This window comes from Colletotrichum abscissum (genome assembly GCF_030869225.1).
Source record: "Colletotrichum abscissum strain IMI 504890 chromosome Unknown Scaffold_11.1, whole genome shotgun sequence".
Classification (NCBI taxonomy): Eukaryota; Fungi; Ascomycota; class Sordariomycetes; order Glomerellales; family Glomerellaceae; genus Colletotrichum; species Colletotrichum abscissum.
In genome coordinates this window covers 1087027-1109506 of record NW_026849999.1, presented here as the reverse complement: position 1 = coordinate 1109506, position 22480 = coordinate 1087027, and the positions used below count along the sequence as shown (strand labels likewise).

At 52.6% G+C, this 22480-nt stretch overlaps 8 protein-coding genes across 8 annotated transcripts; 5 read left to right on the top strand and 3 right to left on the bottom strand.

Annotated features, from left to right (window-relative positions):
• Positions 1–1065: 1065 nt before the first annotated feature.
• On the top strand, positions 1066–2361 carry CABS01_05700 (uncharacterized protein; the record flags this gene model as incomplete). The annotated part of the gene is made up of 1 exon (XM_060539068.1): positions 1066–2361. The coding sequence occupies one exon, from the start codon at positions 1066–1068 to the stop codon at positions 2359–2361; it is 1296 nt and encodes a 431-aa protein (XP_060405330.1).
• A 1323-nt stretch (positions 2362–3684) lies between these two features.
• Positions 3685–4611, bottom strand: CABS01_05699 (glycosyl hydrolase family 61; the record flags this gene model as incomplete). Its single annotated transcript, XM_060539067.1, has 1 exon — positions 3685–4611. One exon carries the CDS (start codon positions 4609–4611, stop codon positions 3685–3687), a length of 927 nt encoding a protein of 308 aa, XP_060405329.1.
• A 671-nt stretch (positions 4612–5282) lies between these two features.
• Positions 5283–5474, bottom strand: CABS01_05698 (uncharacterized protein; the record flags this gene model as incomplete). The annotated part of the gene is made up of 1 exon (XM_060539066.1): positions 5283–5474. The coding sequence occupies one exon, from the start codon at positions 5472–5474 to the stop codon at positions 5283–5285; it is 192 nt and encodes a 63-aa protein (XP_060405328.1).
• A 2059-nt stretch (positions 5475–7533) lies between these two features.
• Positions 7534–9147, bottom strand: CABS01_05697 (uncharacterized protein; the record flags this gene model as incomplete). Its single annotated transcript, XM_060539065.1, has 1 exon — positions 7534–9147. One exon carries the CDS (start codon positions 9145–9147, stop codon positions 7534–7536), a length of 1614 nt encoding a protein of 537 aa, XP_060405327.1.
• A 1833-nt stretch (positions 9148–10980) lies between these two features.
• On the top strand, positions 10981–15044 carry CABS01_05696 (RNA-dependent RNA polymerase; the record flags this gene model as incomplete). The annotated part of the gene is made up of 3 exons (XM_060539064.1): positions 10981–13985; positions 14039–14359; positions 14426–15044. The coding sequence occupies 3 exons, from the start codon at positions 10981–10983 to the stop codon at positions 15042–15044; spliced, it is 3945 nt and encodes a 1314-aa protein (XP_060405326.1).
• Positions 15045–15433: 389 nt separating this feature from the next.
• Positions 15434–17276, top strand: CABS01_05695 (uncharacterized protein; the record flags this gene model as incomplete). The annotated part of the gene is made up of 2 exons (XM_060539063.1): positions 15434–15750; positions 15815–17276. 2 exons carry the CDS (start codon positions 15434–15436, stop codon positions 17274–17276), a joined length of 1779 nt encoding a protein of 592 aa, XP_060405325.1.
• Positions 17277–18874: 1598 nt separating this feature from the next.
• CABS01_05694 (uncharacterized protein) lies at positions 18875–20246 on the top strand (the record flags this gene model as incomplete). The annotated part of the gene is made up of 3 exons (XM_060539062.1): positions 18875–19174; positions 19263–19576; positions 19646–20246. The coding sequence occupies 3 exons, from the start codon at positions 18875–18877 to the stop codon at positions 20244–20246; spliced, it is 1215 nt and encodes a 404-aa protein (XP_060405324.1).
• Positions 20247–20793: 547 nt separating this feature from the next.
• On the top strand, positions 20794–21970 carry CABS01_05693 (aldo/keto reductase; the record flags this gene model as incomplete). Its single annotated transcript, XM_060539061.1, has 4 exons — positions 20794–20836; positions 20908–20946; positions 20999–21536; positions 21610–21970. 4 exons carry the CDS (start codon positions 20794–20796, stop codon positions 21968–21970), a joined length of 981 nt encoding a protein of 326 aa, XP_060405323.1.
• Positions 21971–22480: the final 510 nt, after the last annotated feature.

The following is a 22480-nucleotide window of genomic DNA, read 5'->3' as shown; positions in this document are numbered from 1 at the left end:
TCTTGGCAGGCGGTAGTGGGATGGGCCATTCCATTTTGTGGCGGCGGGCAGTGAATCACGCACTCGGGCGAAGGTTCCGAGATGCTCTTGACTTGACTTGGGGTGAAAGTCGGAAAGTATTGAAGAAAGTGACGGCGAGAGAAGAGGACGAGGTAAGGGTGGTGTTGGTGCGTACCTAGGTACCTGAAAGAACGTACCTTAAGGTAGTAGGAGGAGCTCCCTCACCAGTCACGTGTAGGCTACCTAGGTAACAATGAGGTGAGATGAAGGTAGCGATCCAGTTAGCAGTGAATCGGAATAGAAGGTGCAAAGGACTTTAGGGCAATTGATTTTCATGTTGAAGGTTGGCAACCCCACTCGGCCTACTGCCTTACCTTTGCGGACAACAGAAGGCTGAAGGAAGGAGCGATTAGGATGCTCATGTCAGTAACGATTTAGGAGTTTTGCGACTCCTCTTCATTTTCAGGTGGTTGTTTGTACACTCTACCAGGTGCCTTGAGACAGTATTGCGAGTGAGTTCATTTCATTTTCGGATTTGAGGTACATACTCGTGCGAGATTTGCCATCATTCACGAGGAATCAACAGGTCTTTGGTCACTCGTGAGTTTCGCAATTTACGTCAAGTTAAGGGAACACAGTGAAGTAAACTTGGACAAGAATGCGGTTTCTTCAGTAGGAATGAACAAAGAGGCGCTCGGTACCAACATGAGTGTATTGATTAAACCATTGAGTACATTCAGTTACTCAAGGAGACATAAGGAGGTTGAAGGAGGCGACCATGGCTGGTGTAAGGTAGCTGACGGCATCAAAATTCGGAGCCGACTCGGACCTGTGAGGTACGTACCCTCCCCAGAACCCACCCGACGTACCTGTGCCCAGCAGAGGTGCATTCCACGTAAGGTACCTTGTACCCCAAGACCCTGAAAGCTTCCGGAAGCTTACCATCAGACGACGAAAAGCCTCCGACTGAGCCAAGCTTGCGAAACTTCCGATACCTTCCTGTCCATTTCATCCGCAGCTATGCCATCAAACTCAGTCAAAGCATACATCGCTGCATCGACCAGTATGAGTATGGCCTTCGCGACCCACCCGAACCAGAAGCGGTCTGCCTGCGAGCGATGCCGCCGCCAAAAGCTCCGATGCTCCCGCCAAGACGACGAGAACGGGACACGCTGCACGCGGTGCGTAGAGCGGGGCATGGATTGCGTCGCCGGTCACCAGCGCCGCATTGGAAGACCGTCAAGACGCATGACCTTGGACCACGCGATGCCGAAGCGTCTACCAGAGATTTCTGTCCCCTCCACCAACACAGACGGTGAACAACGACCGGCCTACTCTGTGACCCATGATAGCCTTCCCGGTTACTCGCCACTAGACCCCTCAACGAGCACGACGGCGTTGGGTCACGGAACCACCACTGAAACGACTATCTCTTTGGACTACCATCTGGATGACTTTCCCTGGAATATGTCCCTCGATCCTCAGTTGGACAGCTCCATCTCCGTCCAGATGGCAGAAGAGGAGATGGGGCGCATAACCAGCACACCTCAGATCGCAGATCCGGCAACTCAGAATGAAGCTTTCGTCAAAATCTCAAAGATCAACGTCGATCTTCACTCCTATCTGTCAAGTATTGAGATTAACAGACCGCATCTTGACTTTTGCTCCTTCACCCACCCATCCTCAATCCTCAGCGTCAGCGGTCGCACCATGCCGGAGCTCGTCCTCGTCGCCTTCCAGGACTTTGTCAGCATTCTGACAGGCCTGAACAAAATGGCTAGCATTCATCGAAGTGCGTCGCCAACGACTAATACCTCAGCCGCTCGACCAGCACTGGCAGAGGGTGAATTATACTCTGAGTCTGGCTCATTGAACCCCTTGCTACTCGTGCGCGGCAGAGCATCTTCGCCGCTCGCTCTCCAAGCCGCTGTCCCCAGCACCAACGTCCTCGACCAGCCGCTAGTTCTCATCATTACTAGCTGCTACGTACAAATCATCGCAATCTTTGAGGACATATTCGTCCAGATACACAAGAGACTAGAGGCAATCGCTTGGGACCCAATTCAGCCGATCGAAGGGATCAAGTTTGGCGCCTTTCCAATAGAAGATGCCCATCTTCAAGGTGTCATTTTCTCCCAGATTGTCGAAAGTCTACTGGAAAAAGCTGATCGATTTCTCGGCGTCCATCAACCCATGGAATCCCCGTCAGGGACCGTCATGTCATCGAGACTTTTGTCCCCTATTCAGTCTGATCTTCTCCATGGCCAGCTCGAATCCAAGGACCAAGCCTCCGTACCAAGGTCTGTCGGGCTCAAGATTGCTATTCAACGCTTGCGATCGACTTTGGAGGCAGCAGCATGATTACAAGCCAAGGATGGGAATGTCTGTATCATGGAAGGAAAAGCGACAATAACCTGATGTCCACCCCATAAGAAGGTAATACGTCAAGCCCTCCCTCCACCAGTAAAGAAATCCGAGTCTCTTGTACTACTGGCACTCAAGGCCCGCTGCTTAAGCAATGCCGAGCATGCCATTGATGCAGATGTACCCTCACTCTACCCTCTCGGCCCACAACGGCGCACCGATCCCGTTGACATCGGCACCGCCCCCCGAATGTGTGCTGCGGAATCATCCAGCTCAACGTTTCAATGGGCGGGTTACTCGGCAGAAACTCCTACCGGCATGCCTCATCCCGTCCACGTCAACACTCGAGCCCAATCGGCATAGTTCATCCGCGCGGCAGATTGCTCCCGTTTGCGCACTCATTCGACCTCAAATCTGCTTACATCGGCACCATCTACTCCACCATACCCTCGGTGGAACCCATGAAAAATCGGTAGATATATACCTGGAGCAGCCCCCCTTCGACAGCGTCTTGGCACCCGTGCCATGGCTCAAGACCTTCGATATCAGTTGACGGGCTCGTAGGGATAGGCCCCTAGGTACCAGTAGGAAGCTGCCCGCCTACACATTCTTGTCCCCTCCCCCTTTTCAAATCTCTCTTCCGCTAGACCCCCACATCTTCATCTATTCGTGACAAACATTCACACTACCTGCGGCACAGCGGTCTGCTATCCGATTCTATCGTCCGTTGAAATCTCTTCTACGGAGGCAGGAAGCCAGCAACACGCTTGGAAGAGATGGGTACTTGTCAACAGCTCAAGGAACAAACCCTGGCGACAGGATAGCGGGCATCAGCAGCATGCCATCAGTCTGTGACGAGCGCTGAGTTAGGGTCTTCTGGCGCCCTATTCAACGAATACCACGTCGTGGTCTCGACATCTCAACATCAATCCATGAAAGGCCTGGGAGCTGGTAAAGGGGTAAGCCAAGCCGAGCAAGACTTTTCATCACGAATGGCAGTCACTTCACAGAACGAGGCAGGCACGGACAAGGCTGTTTTGAACAGATATACATTGCAAAGCTTGAAAGACGCCCAGCTGCAAAAAAGGTGCGCTAGACGCCTGTGGTGGTGGTCGACTGAAAAAAGGGTGTTGTGCTTGCAGCGATATATACACCGGGTATAAATCTATTTACATGGTTGTTTGAGAAACGAATCAATGTGCTCATTCAGAGACCTCATTCCAAGTGGAACAAGGCCTCGTATTTTCTTTCCTCCTGGTTTTTCACCTGCACGCACACACGCACACACGCACACACACACACACTGCATTCTACCAACGCTTAGTGGCGGAGGCGGAAAGAGCGAGCGTGGCGGCGAGCCTTCTTGGCGCAGGCATCGTCAGCAGCGCCGGAGACGGCGGGAGTGGCAGAGGGAGCGGTGGTGGAGGGAGCAGAGGGAGTGGCGGGGGTGGTGCTGTTGGAGCCAGAGCCAGATCCAGAGCCAGAACCAGAGCCAGAGCCGGAGCCGTAGAGGGCAGGGCCAGGGATGGTGTAGCTGGAGATGGTGGCGTAGGGGTTGAACTGGATACCGGCGTCGGTGTTCTTGTACAGCGCAGTGCCGAGGGTTCCCTCGGGGTTGGCGGTGCCGGAGCCAGTGATCTTGACGTTGACGCACTGGGGGTAGTTCTGGGCACCGTTCAGGGAGCCAGCACCGTGCATGGCAATGATCTCGTGGCGGAGAACGTAGTTGCCGGCGGCGAGGTCGGAGGGGATGGTGGTGGTCCAGGTGTTGTTGTTGGCAATGAGCTTGGTGGCAGCCCACTCCTGGGTGGCGATATCAATGCCAGACTCGTCAATCTTGACCCACTTGAGGGTGGTCTTGTCGACGGAGGCCCAGTCGTCACCGTCGACCTTTGCGGCGTAGGTGAGGACGGGACCAAAGTGAGACTCGGGCCAAGCGGACCACTCGAAGTCGACGGTGCCACCGGCAGCGACGGTGGAGGCGACGGCGCCAGGAGCACCGTTCTTGTGGCAGTTGATGTCGGCGGAGGCGTAGCCGGTGCCGTCGACGAAGCCGTTGTCGAGGTTCTCGGCGGACCAGGCAGAGATGGAGGGGGGAGTGCCGCCGTTCTGCTTGAGGTAGTAGTAGTCGAGCTTGTAGCCGGCCTCGTAGGCGCCGTCGAACTTGAAGCCGGTGACGGTGCCGTGGGCGAGAGCGCTAGCGGCGAAGGCGCCAACGAGGGCGATGGTGGACTTGACGGAAGACATTTTTGGAAAGGTCGGGGTTGTTGGGATGGTCCTGTGGGAAAAAAGAAGGAGGAAGGGTTGGGAAGAGAATGAATGAGCTTGAATTCGTTGGATGTAAGAGTTTTTGCAAAAGAATGTCCCAGCTTCACACAGTGAAGAACTGACGGTTGACGGTTTGGAAAAAGAATGAAGTGGTGAAAGAACCAAAGAATGTGTGCGACCTGCAATGTTGGATGAAGAACCAAGAGGGAAAGGATATCAAACAAAGCGAGGACATCGTCGTGTTATTTATCCCACCGGGAGGCTCTTGTGTAAGATGCCAAGCAAGCAAACCCCCCTTTCGTCCTTTTCCAGCTCTCAACTATTCCCAACCTGGTCGAGTCCAGTTCCTTCTTGCCAAGATAGTCCTACAAGCGCCTGATAGCTGAGCCGCCCCCTCAACCCTACTTCGTAGTGAAGTGGGAGCAGGGCCGGGTGGAGATTGCAGAAACTTCATAAGACCGAAACACCAATATGCAAACCAGAGTGGTGGAATTTTGGGGGGGTGGCACCCGTCGTGGCCGGGGAGAGGAGACCAACAGGTCCAACAGCGTCACAGCAGCCGGATGTGCTCCGATTTGGAAGGGATACCGGTCTAGGAAAGATGAGATGGACCGTTCCACTAGGAGGCGTAGGCGCTCAGTTTCGTAACGTCAGCCGTTGGGTTGTCTGGGCGCTCTGCCGTCCTCTCCCATGTTCAAAGCCTTGCAAGTTGATAGCCATGATCTGGCCCAGGGGCTCAAGCTGGGATCATGGCTGGGGTTGTGCGGCGCAAGGAAGGTGATGGCCATGATGGAGTCACCTGGGTATGCATGCTGTGCTGCTTGGGTCAGTATTGAATACATACCCAATGCCCAGTCCCAATAGTTTACTCATCATCAGCAAGAAGCCCTGGCGAACACGACTCTTTCGCCCAGAAATGGTGCGTGAGAGAAGCAGGGGATCCCGTAATAGTCATGGATCCCCCCCTTGCCATGGTAGCCGAGAGGCACTACATACTTATCAGCAAGCACGCAACTTGCAAGCGAGTTGTCAGAATTTGCCAGACTCGCCAGACTCGCCAGACTTGCCAGACTTGCCAGATTTGCCAGAGTGAGAACTTGAAAAGACTCTATTCGACTTAGTCATGGGGCAGAGTTACCACGTTGAGAGGGTGGCCGGCGGGAACTGTACAGATACGGCGCAGCACGGGCGCACCGGAATCTCAGACGTAGCGCCGGGCTTGAAACAGACCCTCCTGCCGCCCTTAATATGGGAAGGTAAATCATAGGAGGATCGGATGCGCGTTACCCAAATGCCACCACACTCTCCACCCAGACCTTGTCTTATTGCCAGTAACTTGTCTTGCTCTTGCAAGTTGACTTGCATCATACGGATACGCTCAACGATATCGTGATTCGTACTATCAGTGCGCAGTCTAAGTGGTTCGGAGCCGAAGATGATGACTAGAGGGGCTAGTGGTGACGACTGTTCGGATACGCCCCATCTTCGCGAGAGGAACCTGCAAATATGCATATCCCCATAGCTCCATTCTTGAGTGAGTGTCAAAGATGACCGTAAGACATAGTCCGAGTGCCGATGTTCGCCAGTGATGCATACTCTCCCGTTAGCCTCTCTCTCTCTCCTCTTATCCATATACTCATTCTCGACTCCTCGAGTGTCGCATTTCTGCGAGTCTGTAACTCTCTGTCAGCAAAACTGACAGTGAGTTGTGCAAGTGCCTCGGTCTCGCACTTCTCCGCATGGTCTGAATAATTAAGGTGTGGTTCCTAGTGCCATATTCCCCTGAGTATCGATCCACATTTCTCGCTGGCGCCCACGTTTTTTCTGTTCTTTTCCGATTGAATTTTTCTTTGCCTCGTTAGGTCCTACTTCCCGCCGTCCGGTCTGCCCCCTTTCACTATGGAGTATGGATCCCGTCGTGGCGCGCTGCTGAGCATACTGGGCCGCTGGCCTGTCGCATAGTGAGTGAATCTCGTTTCGGGCATTTCCATGCGTCGATCCACGTAGTCGAGATGAACTCGCCAAGACAACTGCCGCCAGACCGTTTCTTCTTTAATGCGCCGAGCCTCTAGGTCATTGGCGATTCCGTCTCGTTCCACGGTTCTACGGGTTCGTTTACTTATCAGTCAATCATCAGTCTGATTCTTTCCAACTCGTCGTCTGTGGGCACTTTCGATGAAACGGCGCCCGCATACCTGTCAGCGATGTAGCACCTTTGTCAACTTGTCGACCGTCAAGCGACTTGCCGACCAAATCTTCAAGCCTCTTGGAGTCTAAGCCGTAATAGACCATCTCAGTCTCCGACTCAACTTGGCACTTTCAAGACTCTTCGGCGCATGCCGTAACCGCTGTTCTCGTCCGTGACCGTCGAGTCTTGCCCTCTTCCCCTTGTTCCGGCGTGATCCATGAGCTGCACTTCACAGCGTCGCGCCGAGACGGCGTTGCGGCGCGTGATTCCTGTCCAAGGCCGCATTCGACAGGGCTGGTCGCCAAACGGTCGCCGCGTCACGAATCGTGATCCTAGCCTCAACCTTGATTGGGTTAGTGTTTGTTTGAGATAGACTTTGATGGTCGTCAAGCCCCCTCCCCTGACAGCGCTCTCTAAATCCGCTGCATATCAGAACTTCTGCTCGATATGACGACAACAGCGGTGAACACCAATTAATGTCTGCAGGCTGTGAGTTGCAAGCGGTGCAGGGGACATCTCTGCTCGGTATACGCAGCCGGTGTCTCATGGCAGATCGATTGCGTTAATGGCCCCCTTTCGTGCCCCTCTCGTCGACTCTTAATCCCGGCTGAGCATGTCAGCAGAGTTGTTTGCGGCAAAACTCTCGATTGAATCATTCTTTGGCCAAGCTTTTTGTTGCGTTCGATGAAGAAACTCTCTTTAAGAGAACTGTTTTACAAAAATGCCTGGATGGCTTCCCAGAACGCTGCAGGGCTCTCCCACATGGGAAGATGACCGGCGTTTGGCACAATCTTCAACTCGGCGCCGCTGTCGCCTAACGCACCCTTGAAGCCCTCCATTGCCTTGACCAGCGCACCTTTGGCGTCGCCATCACCCACGACCAGCAAGCCGGGAACTTGGCAAGAACCAAGCTCTGGCTTCAGATCATAGTCCCACAGCGCTTGGCAGCTATATCTGAAGCCTTCTACGTTGTTTGCTGCGACTATTTCCGTCATGGCTTTTACCACGTCCTCCTTCTCCAACGTGGCCGGATGGAACCACCGAACTACCGTCTGCTCGGCCAGCTTTGCGATTCCGGCTCCGCTATTCTCCTCTGCAACCGCGATGCGATCCTTCCAGGCCTGGGTGTTAGCCGCACTCGACGTCACGTTGAAATCGCAGGCGATAAACTTCTTCAGTCTATTGGGGTACCTGAGCGCAAAGTTGGTTGTTGTTGCGCCTCCCATCGACACTCCGATGAGGGCGTGCAGCTTGGGGATGCGAAGTGCATCAAGAACACTGCGCAGATCAGAGGCAAGCAAGTCCAGAGTTGCCGGCACAGGCGGGCCCGGGATGGCGTGTCGGCCTCGTGTGTCGTACCGCAGAATGCGCAAGTCGGGGCGCTGCTCCTTCAAGATCTTCACGACTGGATCCCACATGTGCAGAGACGTCAGCAGAGAATTGCAGAATGCTACGGTAGGTGCCTTGGGCGAAGGGTTGCCTTCCAGCTTGTAAGGGATCGAAAGTTGATCTTCGGCTGTGATGTACGAGTCGATGACCTCGTCCTTTCCGGGAACAGTAGTGGTCTTGCCATCCGGGGCTGTAAAGGTGGAAGCCGTGGCCGGCAGCTTGGCCAAATTCTCCAGGTCGCGAGAGGCGGGACCAAAGACGTAGAAGAGTGAGTAGGTACGGCGATTCATGCCTGCGACCTTCTTAACCATCTCTGCAGCCCAAGGAGTAGCGGTAGAGGCCTTGTGTTCGGGACCGCCCAAGCCATTTGTACGGGCGTAGTCATGGAGTACGAAGAAGGTAGTCTTGCTGCCGACGCCGTCGCCAATGGAGGAAATCTTGAAGAGACGGGTCCTCAACCAACCGGGAACCTTGGACAGCATCGGAATATGTTCTTCGGCGTACCACTTCTTGAACTCGGCCTCGTCTGACTCGTCCTTGAGAGTGGTCTCAATGGCCACGAGCTCGATGCCCTCGGCTTCTTCGTCGGAAAGCTGCTCAATGGGGATGAACAGAGGGGCCTTTTGCTCAATGGCCAAGTCGAAGAAGTATCTGGTGACGGCCACCTGGCCAATGGTTTCAGCCTCACGAGCAGATCTGTTTGCGCGGAGCGTGGTGTATGTGGGTGTCTCGAGGTGGGACATGTCCGTCACATCGTAGGAGGCGAGGTAGGTCGGCTCCTTGCCGTCGTTGGCGCGGTAGCGCAGGCCGTTGGTGAAGATTTGGGGGAGACGCAGGCGGGTTGGGCCGTGCTCGTTGTTGTACCACTCGTGGAACTGCTCGATAGCCAGTTCAGGCTTCGGCTGCATAGTAACGTAGAGCATTCCGGGGGGCGCCATGGTGAACACTTGACTCAATTGGTGTTGTCTGAGGTGTATTGTGAAGTTTGGACAGATTTGCAAAGGAGCAAAGACAATGGCCGGGGGAACTCGGTATGTAAGGTATTCAGTCAGGGTGACTTCGGGTGCCGTGGGAAGCTCGGGGCGGGGCTTATGACGAACGCGGGGTCGAAATTGGAGAGAGGGTCCAGCGCGTTCGGGATCTTGACACGGCAAGCTGTGCGACGGCAATTCAAGTCAATGCTTTCAAGGATGCTTTGAGGAAGTTTCTTCGATAGGACCGGTTTATCTCAATGGGACGATGTATCTCAGAGAATCCGCGTCTTGCCAACCCAAGGTGCGGTAACCGTGGGGACGAGGGGCGTCGGCCTCGGCCGTTGTCGAAATAAATAATCTGGCGCATTGTGGCGGAAAAGTGTTCTGCCAGCACCTTTCGCATCGCTGCCTCGCGATTGATGGCTGCCTCGCGATTGATGATTCTTCCAGGAGCATATGCTTGGAGCGATATCGGTGGTGGTAATGGGCCGTTTCGTTCAAGGCTATTGACTGAATATTCCCCTTGACTTGTCGCATCTGGATCTCGAAGCAAATAAGACTCTGCATCTCTCAAATGGAGGACTACTTCGCCACCGCGTAGAGCATCGCATTTTCTCAACGGCATCCGACGTGTGGATTTGATTAAGGTATTCCGTACGGTAAGGCAGGTGGAATGGGAAACGACGTCGAGGCTTCGGATGAAAATGGCAATCGGCTAGAACTCGGAAGAATTTGTCTAAGCCCCTGAGGTGAGATACGGACACCTTAAGCTCCTTCCCTCTTCAATCTTGAATCTGCCTGCCTGTTCGGAATGTTACAATGGTGAAGTATCAGATGGCAGGTTCATCGCTACCTGTAGCTTCCCATCCTTCTTTCCGCTCCTACCCCCACGCCCCAGTCAGTTTGATTGAAGGAAGCCACCAACGTCAACAAACCTGCCATCTGCCAACCGTCTCTTGCCACCTGCCAGTTCAATGGAGGGGCAGCGGTAGATGCCAGAGGCTAGCTCATAATCGCCGGCACTCTCCTTCTGGTTGGCTGAGTTGTGGTCTCCTGACCCGCTGCACATTAAGCGAAGAAGGACCGTGCTCTTTCGGGACTATGTAGAGGGAAGAAGGTTACCTTTGCGTGGGGCAGATAGCCATCTGATAGACCGAGCTTCGGGACGTTTGAAGCTTTTCGCAATCAACGTGTTCAGCAAGCTGGAGCTTCTCTTCCACGTCAGCGCGGGCATAATGAGACCGCATTTCATGGAATTTTCAGTAAATCGAATCGCTTCTGTAGCCCGCGACTTGACATCTCTCGCATCTCTTTTCATCCAGTCTTCACCGCTCCCTCGACAATCGCTGCAGCCACTGCAAACAGTGTCCGCTGGGTCGACCAAACATTGATGCAAACCAACCTGCAGTCTGCTCGCTGTTCCTTACCGTCCTGACCGTGTCCAATCGTTCCGAGCGGTGTACCTCTCGGATGTGACTGGCAAAAAACATGGAAAGAAGGGTGCGCCGTCGTTTTTCAATGTGTGCTGTGTGACCTAACAGGACTGATACTCGTTCCAGGTGTGAGATGCTCTCAATACACCCATTCACCTTCCATCGACAACCCCGGCGTCCGCTACACTTTGGCTTCTGCCTCTGGTTTAACTCGTCTATATACTCGCATTGCTCTTAAAACCAACTTCTGACTACCCGCACTCTTCGGGGGCTTCAGTCTCATCTTTAGCCCCGGCCTCGTCTCATAGTTTCAAGTCGAATAAACCTTGCCGCTTCCCATCACGAACTTGCTATTACTTTCGCAATGGAGGTCTTCCTGACCAACGTGCCTAGGCACCTTACGGATCGAACTCTGGAGAAGGAGCTTAGGCCGCACATGAATGCTCTCGGCATCCTTGAATGGGCATGCTCAACGAAGAGCAAGAACGACAAGGGCTGGGTGACGTTCCTCAAAGCAGAAGACGGAAAACGCTTTCTGAAACGTCATGGAAAGGTCATCCTTCCTGATGCTGGGGCTGCATTCAAGCCCACTTCGAAAGGAGGAAAGCCTCCAAAGGAACGGGCGAGAGCAAACCTGTTTCTAATGAACACCCATGTCTATGTGGCCCCAAGCAACAGACCACCCGACCCTTTCATGATCAAAAGTCTTACCCATCGTCTGGAGGAAAAACACAGACAGCGGACTCAGCAAGATGCTCCCTCTACCGACGACGCCATCGTTTTTCAAGTCAGCCACTTGGCTTGCGGCCACAACACTTTTCAGCCAGACAAGACCTTGACCTTCAACGAACAATGTCGCCTTTCTCAAAGAGGCCTAGCAAAGTTTGGCAAGAGAATGCTCATTCTAAAATTTGAGCAGGGAGTGAAAGTCGAGATCCCTCACTCCTCCATCGTCGAGATGATACACACATCTGTTCCCTCCAGTTTCACCCTTCTCCTCAGCGAACCACCACGCTTCTATCATACAAAGTCCGATTTGGAACAACAGATGGAACGTCTAGGCTTGGTCGATGATGCCAAGAGACCTCGGGGAAAGTCACTCACTCGTAGCCTTGGTCTATCCAGCAGTAGGGAACATTTGAAGTGCGCGGGAACATGTCTCGTCTACCAGCTGGGAATTTTCGGGCCCGACTTCGATCATAAGATCATCAGCCTCAAGAAGAAGGAAATCATCGTTATTGCGCACTCGAAAGTCGCTCTCAACCAGATGCCTATCTTTTACGGAGTTGACTACCACACTGAGTGGGCCAAATTCTACGATGGCCTAGTCAAGGCCGGATCCGCCAAGGCATTACCTTTTGGAATCCTGTTTCAGCTGCAGTCCTTGGTCTTCAACAACTTTTTGCATCCACGCAGTGCTCACACCATTTTGATGTCCCTAGAGAAATTGTTTCAAAGCGCCAAGTTAGATGGCAAGCCGGAGCCCGTTTCCCAGCAGGCGTTCAAGGTCTTGCATGGCACTGGCCACGATGGAATCGACTACCCGTGTCATAACACTGACCCAAGTGACCTGGATCCCAACGAGATTCTGAAATACCTCATCTCCACTGAGAAACGTCTGCAATCCGAAAGCAACATCGAGTTCAGAGATGTCCTGCTTGAGCCTGAGATAACCGATCATCATGCCTGGATTTTCAAGGCCACAGTGACCCCGACGAGAATCACCTTGCATGGACCTGATCTGGAGCCTCTCAATCGCATACTTCGCAAATATCCAAACCAGACGGACTATTTCATGAGAGTCACCTTCGCCGACGAAGATGGTAGTGATCTATTCTTCAGTGGCAAGGTTTCCTACGATAAAATCTTCGACCGCTACAAGAGCATCCTGGGCAAGGGCCTGGAGATTGCTGGTCGAGTCTATGGCTTTCTTGGGTTCTCCCACTCGTCACTGCGATCCCATTCAGCATGGTTTTCAGCTCCATTCTTTGACGATTGGAACAAACTGCAACTGTACGGAAACATCATCAAATCGTTAGGTGATTTCGACAAGATACAAATCCCGGCCAAGTGCGCCGCTCGCATCGGACAGGCCTTTTCGGAAACCCCCTCATTCATTTCCATCAGCGAGGCCGACATCAACCGCTGCTATATCCCGGATGTCAAATCAATGGAGGGGAAAACTGAACGCGTTTTCAGCGATGGTGTCGGCACAATCTCCCGCGAAGCTCTCGAGCTGATTTGGCCCCGCCTGCCACGAGGCTCGTTCCATTCTACTTGTTTGCAGATCAGGTGGGGAGGTGTCAAAGGAATGCTATCTCTGGACACAAGGCTTCAGGGTCGAGCGGTGTGCATTCGAAAAGAGTCCATGGAGAAATTCCCCAGTAAGGATTGGGAGAATCTCGAAATTTGTGACGTGGCATCACGGCCTCTCAAATTGGTGCTGAATCGGCAATTGATTAAGATCATGGAAGACTTGGGTGTATCCAAGCAATGGTTTCTCCGACTGCAGAAGATGGAGCTTGATCGACTTCGGGCAGTAACAGCCGATGCGTACAACACGGCAACATTCTTGCATCTCCAGGCCATCGGCACAAGTTTCTTCTTGTCGACCTTTGTCAAGGGCCTTGACAAATACGGCATAGACTACCGTCAAGACAGGTTCTTGAGAGCAGTGGTCGAGTCGATTGTTCTACGGGAATTGCGATTGTTGAAGCACAAAGCCAGAATACCCGTTCCTAATGGCGCCACCCTTTTTGGAATCATGGATGAGACGAAGTTTCTCAAGGAGGGCCAGGTCTTTGTCTCTTTTGACACTTTCCGAAGACCTGGAAAGCCAGCCACTGTCGGATCTATCAAGGATGGTACCTTCATGCTCGTGACGCGCTCGCCAGCTCTTCACCCCGGCGATATTCAGCGAGTTATGGTTAGAGTACCACCGCCAGGTCACCCCTTACGGAACCTTCGCAACTGCATCGCGTTTAGTCAGTTTGGAGAGCGCGACTTGCCTAGCAAGCTCAGCGGTGGTGATCTTGATGGCGACTTGTATAACATCATCTGGGACCAAGATGCAATGCCCGCAATGGTATATGAAGCTGCCGACTACCCCAGAGTAACACCGGAGCCACTTGGTCGATCAGTGACGAGAGAAGATATGGCCAATTGGTTTGTTGACTTCATGAAGTCTGACGTACTCGGCATGATTGCCACTAGGCATCTAATTCTCGCCGATAAACATCATGAAGGAACTGTGAGCGGCGACTGCATCAAACTAGCCGGTCTACACTCGACTGCTGTGGACTTTTCGAAGACAGGCATCCCAGTCGCGCGGGAAGATATCCCAAAGGCGCCCATCTTTCGCCCGGACTTGTAAGTACATGTTGTCGCTCGGCGTAGCTTATCACTGCTGATATATCTCACAGCCTCGCGCCCGCACCCCCTGCTCAGCTATACGATCGAACGCAGATCGACTTCCTTGGCAAGGACGAGGCAGTCGACGACGATGACGACGATTTCGTACCATCTTACCGATACTACAAATCAGACAAAATCCTCGGCGAGCTTTATCGCAATGTCGACGAAAAGCAGATCTGGGATGATGAAATCAAGAGATCCATCCCCAAGACCGGACCCTCGGTTTGGGACCAGTTTGTAGGCTTAATAGAGCGAAAGATCAAAGACTATACTCATGGGCGAGTGAGCTGGGAAACGAAACTGAGGGAGGCGAAAAGCTTGCGCGACGTGTGAGTGGCTCTGGGACTTACGTTGTGGCGATTTAGTGTATCGTTTCCTGCTAATAGTCTTTCCAGATACGAAGACCATCTCTTCAGTGCCATGACAACGTACTCTGACAGTCACTTGAAGCAGCTGACAGAAGTCGAGGTGTTCTGCGGCTCAATCTTCAACAAGACTGGCGCGCAGACTCGTCGTCAAAAGGACAACTCAATGAAGCTCAAGCAAGAGTTCGATCGACTAGCCGACCTCATGGTGCAACAAATGCGGCGCAAGTTCCGCAATGTGGGAGACAAAGCTGCCCAACCTACCGATATCTACATTAATCCTGCACCGACTGGCACCCGCCAGATTGACGATGACATCGAACGGCTCTTGGCACCGAACAAGGATGCGTTGGAGATGTCATATGCGTGCTTCATGGTCGGTTTGCTGCCGAGTACCGACCTTGAGCGCGGACACCGAGCAACACAGCTGGAAAGCTTCAAGGTTATTTCGGCGGGTGTCTTGCTCAAAGAGCTCACCGAGCTTGCTAATCGCGTGAAGGGTGGCCGATTGGTCAACCCCAGCAACGGCGACGCTGCGGGCGGTGGGTTTGTAGGTGTCAGTGGTGGGCCAGCAATGTCCTATATGTACATCGGCTATGACGTGGATGTCGGGCAGTATCCCAATTATGGATACAGCCATTACATGTAGAGTACCTGTGTGAGGTAGATCATGATACGATCAAAAACTTTGTACGATATTGAGGCTGTATCTTTGGTGGGCCTCTTTGAACATTTGATTCAAAGCCTTGGAGGACGCTAGGAAAGACGATTTGCCGGGTTTAGCGTCGCTTCCAATCAGTGCGCGAAAAGTCTCACTAAAAGCCTCCGCTGCTGCTCACGTCGAAGGATTGTTCCCTTGACCAGTTACGAAGACGCCAGTGTAAGCCTCCGACTGACTTCCCTGCTACCTGGAAAGCCTCCTGCTGACGCGAGATGGAGATTCCCTATATATGACAGGACAGAGAGTAGGACTATGCTCTTCATGTTCATGGGCCATCTACATTCCCATTGCTCTCTTTACCCAATTCCCAAATCGCGATGATGCCCCCCGCAAAGCCGGCTTCCAGCAGCGAAATTTTGGAGAGCCTGAACTCTTCGCATATTCTCACTGAGCCCAGCAAGACACGTTCTCTTCAAGTTGAAGGCCAGAAAGAAGACAGCCAGACTGCGGTCGAGGCATCGACGGCGTACAGGAAGGACATACGCTTCTGGGTCATCGTGTTCGCGCTATGCATCACTTCTCTACTCGCTTCCCTAGAGACCACAGTGGTTGTGACCTCATTGCCGACTATTGTTGAGCGTTTGAAGTTTGGGAGCAGCTATGTCTGGGTTGGCAACATCTTCTTTCTCACCAGGTCAGTCTCGGAGCATCAGCCCAGCTACATGTGGCCGAAAATACTGATATGAAGTGCAATCAAGTGCGGCTGTCCAGCCTCTCTTTGGGCAGGTTTCCAATCTTTTCGGCCGCAGATATCTCACGCTATTCATCGTAGCAATCTACACTCTTGGCAGCGGAATCTGCGGTGGCGCTAGTAGCCCGACGATGCTCATCGCTGGGCGAGCTGTGCAAGGCATGGGAAGCGGTGGCATAAACATGATCATCGACATCATCATCTCCGACCTCGTCCCACTTAGGGATAGAGGTAATTATATCGCCATCATCCTGGCAATATACGGGGTCGGCATGGCAATCGGACCGTTCGTGGGAGGCATCATCGTGCAAACTACTTCATGGAGATGGGTGAGCACTCGCCTTCATGCCAGTATTTTCCAACCCAAACTGACAGAACAGGTGTTCTACATCAATCTCCCAGTTGGCGGCCTCTCACTCGTTCTCCTCTATCTTTTCCTTCACGTGAAATGGGATCGGACCGCCACTTTCAACGGCAAACTTCGCCGAATCGACTACATTGGCAACTCGATCCTCATCGCATCTACAGTCTCCGTTCTCATAGCCCTCACCTGGGGCGGCGAAATCTACTCTTGGTCCTCTTACCGCGTCATCATCCCCCTCGTTCTCGGCCTTGTAGGCCTCGTTGCCTTCTGCATCTTTGAGGGATCAGGCATCGTCCAGGAACCAGTGATGCCTCTACGCCTCCTCGCGAACCGGACCTCCGCCATTATCTACGCGACCACCTTCCTCAATTCCGCAATTCTGTACTGGGCATTCTTCTTCCTCCCGCTATACTTTCAGGCCGTCAAGCTTTCAACTCCAGCTCGTTCAGGTGTTCAACTACTCCCCGTGACCTTGATCTCCATTCCGGGCGCCGCCATCTCCGCCGTCGTCCTCGCACGATGGGGCCGCTACAAAGCTCTCCACATCGCAGGCTTTGCCCTCATGACACTCGGTCTCGGCATATGGGCCGTCTTGGACAGGTACAGCAGCACAGCAGCCTGGGTCCTCGTACAAGTCGTCCCCGCCGTTGGTTCAGGCATGCTTCTCAACACTCTGCTGCCAGCCTTCCAGGCAGGTCTTACAGAAGCAGATCAAGCTGCCGCGACGGCAAGCTGGTCATTCATCCGCAGTTTTGGGAGTATCTGGGGCGTCGCTATCCCCGCGGCCATCTTCAACACGTATACATCGTCATATGCCGCGCAGAAGATAGATGACCCTGCGGCTCGGGGTATTTTACAGCATGGCAATGCGTATGCCAGCGCCACTAAAGCCTTTGTCGAGTCCTTCGATGAGCCGACGAGAAGTCAGATCATTGATGTATTCACCGAGGCTATGAGAAAGGTCTTTCTCATCGCGATTGCGTTCGGTGGCCTGGCTTTCTTATTGAGCTTCTTGGAGAGGGAGGTTGAGCTGAGAAAAGAGCTGGAAACTGAGTTTGGTCTCGAGGAAAAGAAGAACGCGGACGGAAATAAGGATGCTGTCTAAGTGATGCCCATCAGGAACTCAGAGCCCCCTTGCCTTATTTGCTAGTCATATATTTCTCAAATTCACCGGAAGAAACACTCCATCTGGCTACTTAATACAATGTCAAGTCTCCCACCTACTACGTTTGGTAGGCACCTGGTCAGAGGCTCTTGAGCTTTCAGGTAGGCTAGGCTCGAGTTCGCTCGGCTTTAACATCTGTTTCGCAGGTCACAGCCGGCGGGATACTCTTCATTCCCAAGACCTAGCCCAATCGATATGTACTATGACGACACCGAAGATCGCTGCAATAGCCGGGGGCACGCGGAGACCGCAGCGCCTTGAAAGACTGTTTGAGCGACGCTGACGGACAGCGGAGTAGGTAGCGGGCCAGGACTTCCATGACTCGACTCCGTCTGACCATCACGGAGTCAAAACTAGCGTCCGTAGTTGGGTGTTTTAGCTTCACGACTTCAGATTATTGCCCACTTCCCGCTCTAAGCATACCTGTCGGTAAAAATGCGGACAGAACGAATAGTGTGCTACTCGTGCGAGGTCGGAAGCCCCCGACTGTGAATGAGAGTAGTTCTTCACTTCATCTTCAACTTGAGCATGCAGGCAAGCAAGCAAACGGATTGTATAAACAGGCCGAAACCAAGGCCCCAGCATCGCACGGTCAGGTACCCCGTACCATGCAGGGGACCTGGGGTTTTCTCCCTTCTTTCCCCTCCATTCGTTTCGTCGCGTTGGCCCTTGCGGCAGAACAGTCGGCCCAAAGTCTAAGTTCATCCGCCGTGCTTCATCCCCCTCCACACTATTCTGCCATGGAATAAAAGTAGGAGGAGCTATCCGTGGGGTCAGGTTCCTCGGTTCATGGAACATGGCAACCCTGCCCATGTTTGGTCGCCAAAGGAGCTACACAGCTCACTTCAACTTCCTATGGAAACTTTCAAGGTCAGAAGAGATTCATGCACACGTGGTGAAGAAAGCCTTCAATTGTCGGGCGAACCCGCCCCCATGGCAGAGAAGCTGCTCGCTGGCCAAAGCTTCAGGATCGCCGACCGGCACCCTATACTTTTTTTTCTTTTTTCCCTCCCACTCTTTTCCCTCCACTGACTTTCGGCACTTGGGCTGGGTTAAGTTCGGCTCCTTTGTCTCCGTCACACCATTCAAATGGTACCTGGCGCGTTGGTTGTCGTTGTATTTGGACCATCTCATATTACCTTGCCCTAATGCCGTTTGGCAGCCAAACTCGAGCTGAACACATACGGTGGGGTCATGCGTGACCATGAATCGATACAGAGTCAACAAGTCAAGCAGGCCCCATAGCAAGGCATCACCTGGGCGACGACGATGTCTGTCGTGTCACAGGTTGCCGGCTGCGGTGAGTGGACTGAGACGTGACATGAGATACTATTTATGAAAACGTCTGTTGACGATGATCACAGTGTGATTGCCGGCAATCTCGGCATGCGAGGGAAAGGTCGCAGTCAAGTTCCGGAATCTCCTCCATGAGCGAAAGCTCACCGACCACCAATGCGACCATTGAATCAAAGATCACCACACCAGGATGTCTAAGCTCAACGCCGGGGCGTTTGGAGCCCTTGCCGGCTGACATAACAATGGCTTTCTTCGCGTTCGTGGGCGATTCACCTTCACCCATGACCGATGTCTTTTCGCTGTCATTCATGCGGACATATCTCGACACGTCAATACCAATTCGTGCCGTTGTAACAACAATTGGCAAAATATGCCTAGAGTACTCAAAGACGACCGCTTTAGAAAAAAAGCAAAAAGCTGCAGCCACTATCATGGCCCAAGACCGATATAAGTTGAAAGAATTCCTTGACGTCCTCACGTCTCCCGAAAGTAGTGACCAGCACTTGATGTTGCTGTATGGGATTCTGATGGCTTATGCCGAGGTGAGTTGAGACTTGAACACTGAGAACACGCAGCATCTTACCCTCATTTTCTATCATACTCAGAGCTGACTGTAATGACTTTGAACAGACAATGACTGGCCAGTCATGGCTCTTCTTTCAGGCCACAATGAGAAAGTTGACGGAAAAGGTTCAACAGCAGGTCCAGGAGAGAAAAGGAGCACCTTTTTTGTACTTTGACAAAGGATTGCTGATGAACTACTCGCTCATGGCAACTTACCACTGTCTAGTATCGTTCGAGGACACCTTTCTTGTCGATGTCGAACTCTACGATCCAAAGCTCTTTGACAATATTGATGCGATTACTAGCCAAGTTCGCATTAACTCCGCCATATTACACCACTACACAAAATACGTGGCCAATTTTGCGCGACTGCACCACAAGTAAGAAAAGCCAACTCTCGGGGAAAGAGTCAGTCCAGTGTGGTACAAGTCAGCTCATGATTTATGTAGGGCAACGAAATGGGTGCGACAAGCGCGCCACGTTTTGAATGACCGCCATCTAGCTGCTGAACCACCACCTGACGAAGAGCTCAGGAAGATACTATCAGAAGCTGGGCTTTTGCAGCAGGGAATGGAGATTATCGAAAGTTCGGCAGCGGTCATTGATGTGATGGAGAACCTTCGAGGAGATAGCTACGACGATGACGACGAGGCGGACAAAAGCGACTTCGGCATTCTGCGCGAGGCCTTTTACCATTTCTCGCTAATGGGAATAACGCGAACATTTTGGGATCCGGCGTGGAAGCTTATTGACGAGGACCTGCCACACATGTCAGACATGCCGGATCTCGAAGGACATGGATTATTCGTCCTAGAGAGGCTAGAACAACGGACTCCCGTTGTCGGGCTAGAGTCATGGAGCTATCTTGTTGTGCTCATGGGCGTTGCCTTGGAGGCTAAGAGAGATGATATCCGGCAACGAGTGGCTGTCCTGCTCAAGGACATATTGGGCAAAGGCTTTGCCATCGCCGGGGCTTTATTAGCTGACGTAAAGATGATTTGGGGCATGGATTATGCATCTGGACACGAATGCATTGGACCTAGCGCGTGAGGGAGAACGAGGGAGGCGTATATAGCATACCTATGCAACTTACATCAGGTCAAGATACCTGAGAGACACCGCGAGTACCTGGATTTGCATTGCAAAGCGACTAGTATTCATGTAAATCGTGCGCTCACATTTTAATGAAACATGAATTCTAGCCGGTCATTCGGTTCTGCGTTCAATATTCGCACTAAAACGCGTGTTATTTTTTCCCCCAGTTACCGCACGAATTTACTGCCGTCTTTCCACGTTACCTAGGTACTTATACACCGTATGCATTGCCGAGGGGATACAATTCTGGCCGCGATGCGATGCTTTTTTTATCGTTACGGATAAATCTTTATACTGGCGAAACGAGTGGCTTCGACTTCATATGTAATTCAATTGGTTGACATGACGTAATTTTGTTCAGAGCTTCCCCCGCACAAAAGTCCCGCAACCGGCGGTCGAGAACCGAATATCGCAACGGGCAGATAATCAGATCAAGAGCCTCGATATTGATTCGTACATCTTGCCCTTATCTCTAGAAACATTAGCTACGGCACTATTTACAATGTCACCTCCTATCTGCACAAAGACGTTCAAGCTGAACAACGGTACGATACTCATCGCCATGAAAAATGACACGCATCTCATGAGTTCCCATGGGCTGACCGACTCTCTGCAGGCCTCGAACTCCCCGCCGTGGGTCTGGGAACATGGCAAGGTAGGGAGAGCTCTCATACCGAACGCGTCCCACTGAGTCTGACAGCCTGAAGGCACTCCAGGTTCAGATGACTCCAAGGCTATGGAGGATTCTGTCATACACGCCCTCAACTCCGGATACCGTCTCATCGACACCGCTCAGCTCTATGGCGTCGAAGACGTTGTGGGCAGGGCCATTCGCAACAGCGGCGTCCCCCGTGAGGAGATCACCGTTGTGACCAAGTTCTGGGGAGAGTGGCATCACGATCCCGCGACGGCCCTGCAGATCTCACTGGACACCATGGGCCTTGACTACATCGACGTGTTCCTCATGCACTGGCCCTGGGCCACAACTCCGGCACCGGAGAAGAAGGTCTTGAAGAAGTGGGAGAGCCCAACGTTCATCGAGACCTGGAAGTCGATGGAGAAGCTGGTCGGCCCCAAGTGCAGGTCAATTGGCGTCAGCAACTTCATGCCTAAGGTCATGGATGAGCTGCTCAAGGAGGCCACTATCGTGCCTGCCGTTAACCAGGTTGAGTTGCATGCTTTCAACCCAAACCTGAACCTCGTACCTTACTGCAAGGAGAAGGGCATTGTGGTCACGAGTTGGAGGTGAGCTTTTTAATACCTTTAAGCGAGGATCGAAGTCATGTTGGACAAATGGACGGGGCGCTAATTGAGACAGCACAATGGGTGGATCGCGTCCTTCCCAGAATGAAATTCTCAACCACGAGCTCTTCACCAGCATCGCAAAGGCACATGGTATCTCGGCAGGCGTCGTGTCCCTCTCCTGGTGCGTCCAGCGCGGCATCGCCGTCATCCCAAAGAGCGCCAAGAAGGAGCGGATTGAGGAGAACATCCGCCTTGTCACCCTTACCGAGGAGGAGATGAACAAGATCAATGAGGCACATAAGACGATCAAGAAGGAGAGATTCTCCAACGGAATTGCGGTGCAGCACATGGAGATCGATGGAGTGATGACCCAGCAGGGCTGGACCTACGTCGATATGGGCTACGAGGACGAGAATGGCAATTGGCTGGCTTAAGATAGAAGACCGTCAGTCGCTTTTGTTGTGTAGCATCGAGAATTCAGTATAAACCCACCTAAAGGATAATACATTGCCGCTGCTTCAACAACATCCATTATTCGTCCGTAATCATATTATCGTATCAGTACGCTTACAAATGTATGGGTCGTTTGCTCCCGTTGTACGCAGAGCCAAGCCTCTGCATTCGTCACCGAAAGCGCCTATAACTCTACATGTCAGCGGAGTTAGAGTAAAACCGGGGAGGCAGCCAACTTATAGGTGCTGGTGCACTAACGTACCTACGCAGAATGTCTAGCTCTGTCCCTACCCAATGAGACACCTTTCCGAGGATCTTTACCTTCTTTACAGATGAAAAGCCAATTATCACTACTAACTATTAATGAACACTCGAGTAGCTAGGTTGGAATAAAGCAAACTGCACAATGACGGGCCGACTCACTCGTAGTGCCTCGCATTCAAGATAAAAAGCAGCTGTGTGAGCTAAGCCAAGCCATGCCTGGCCATAGC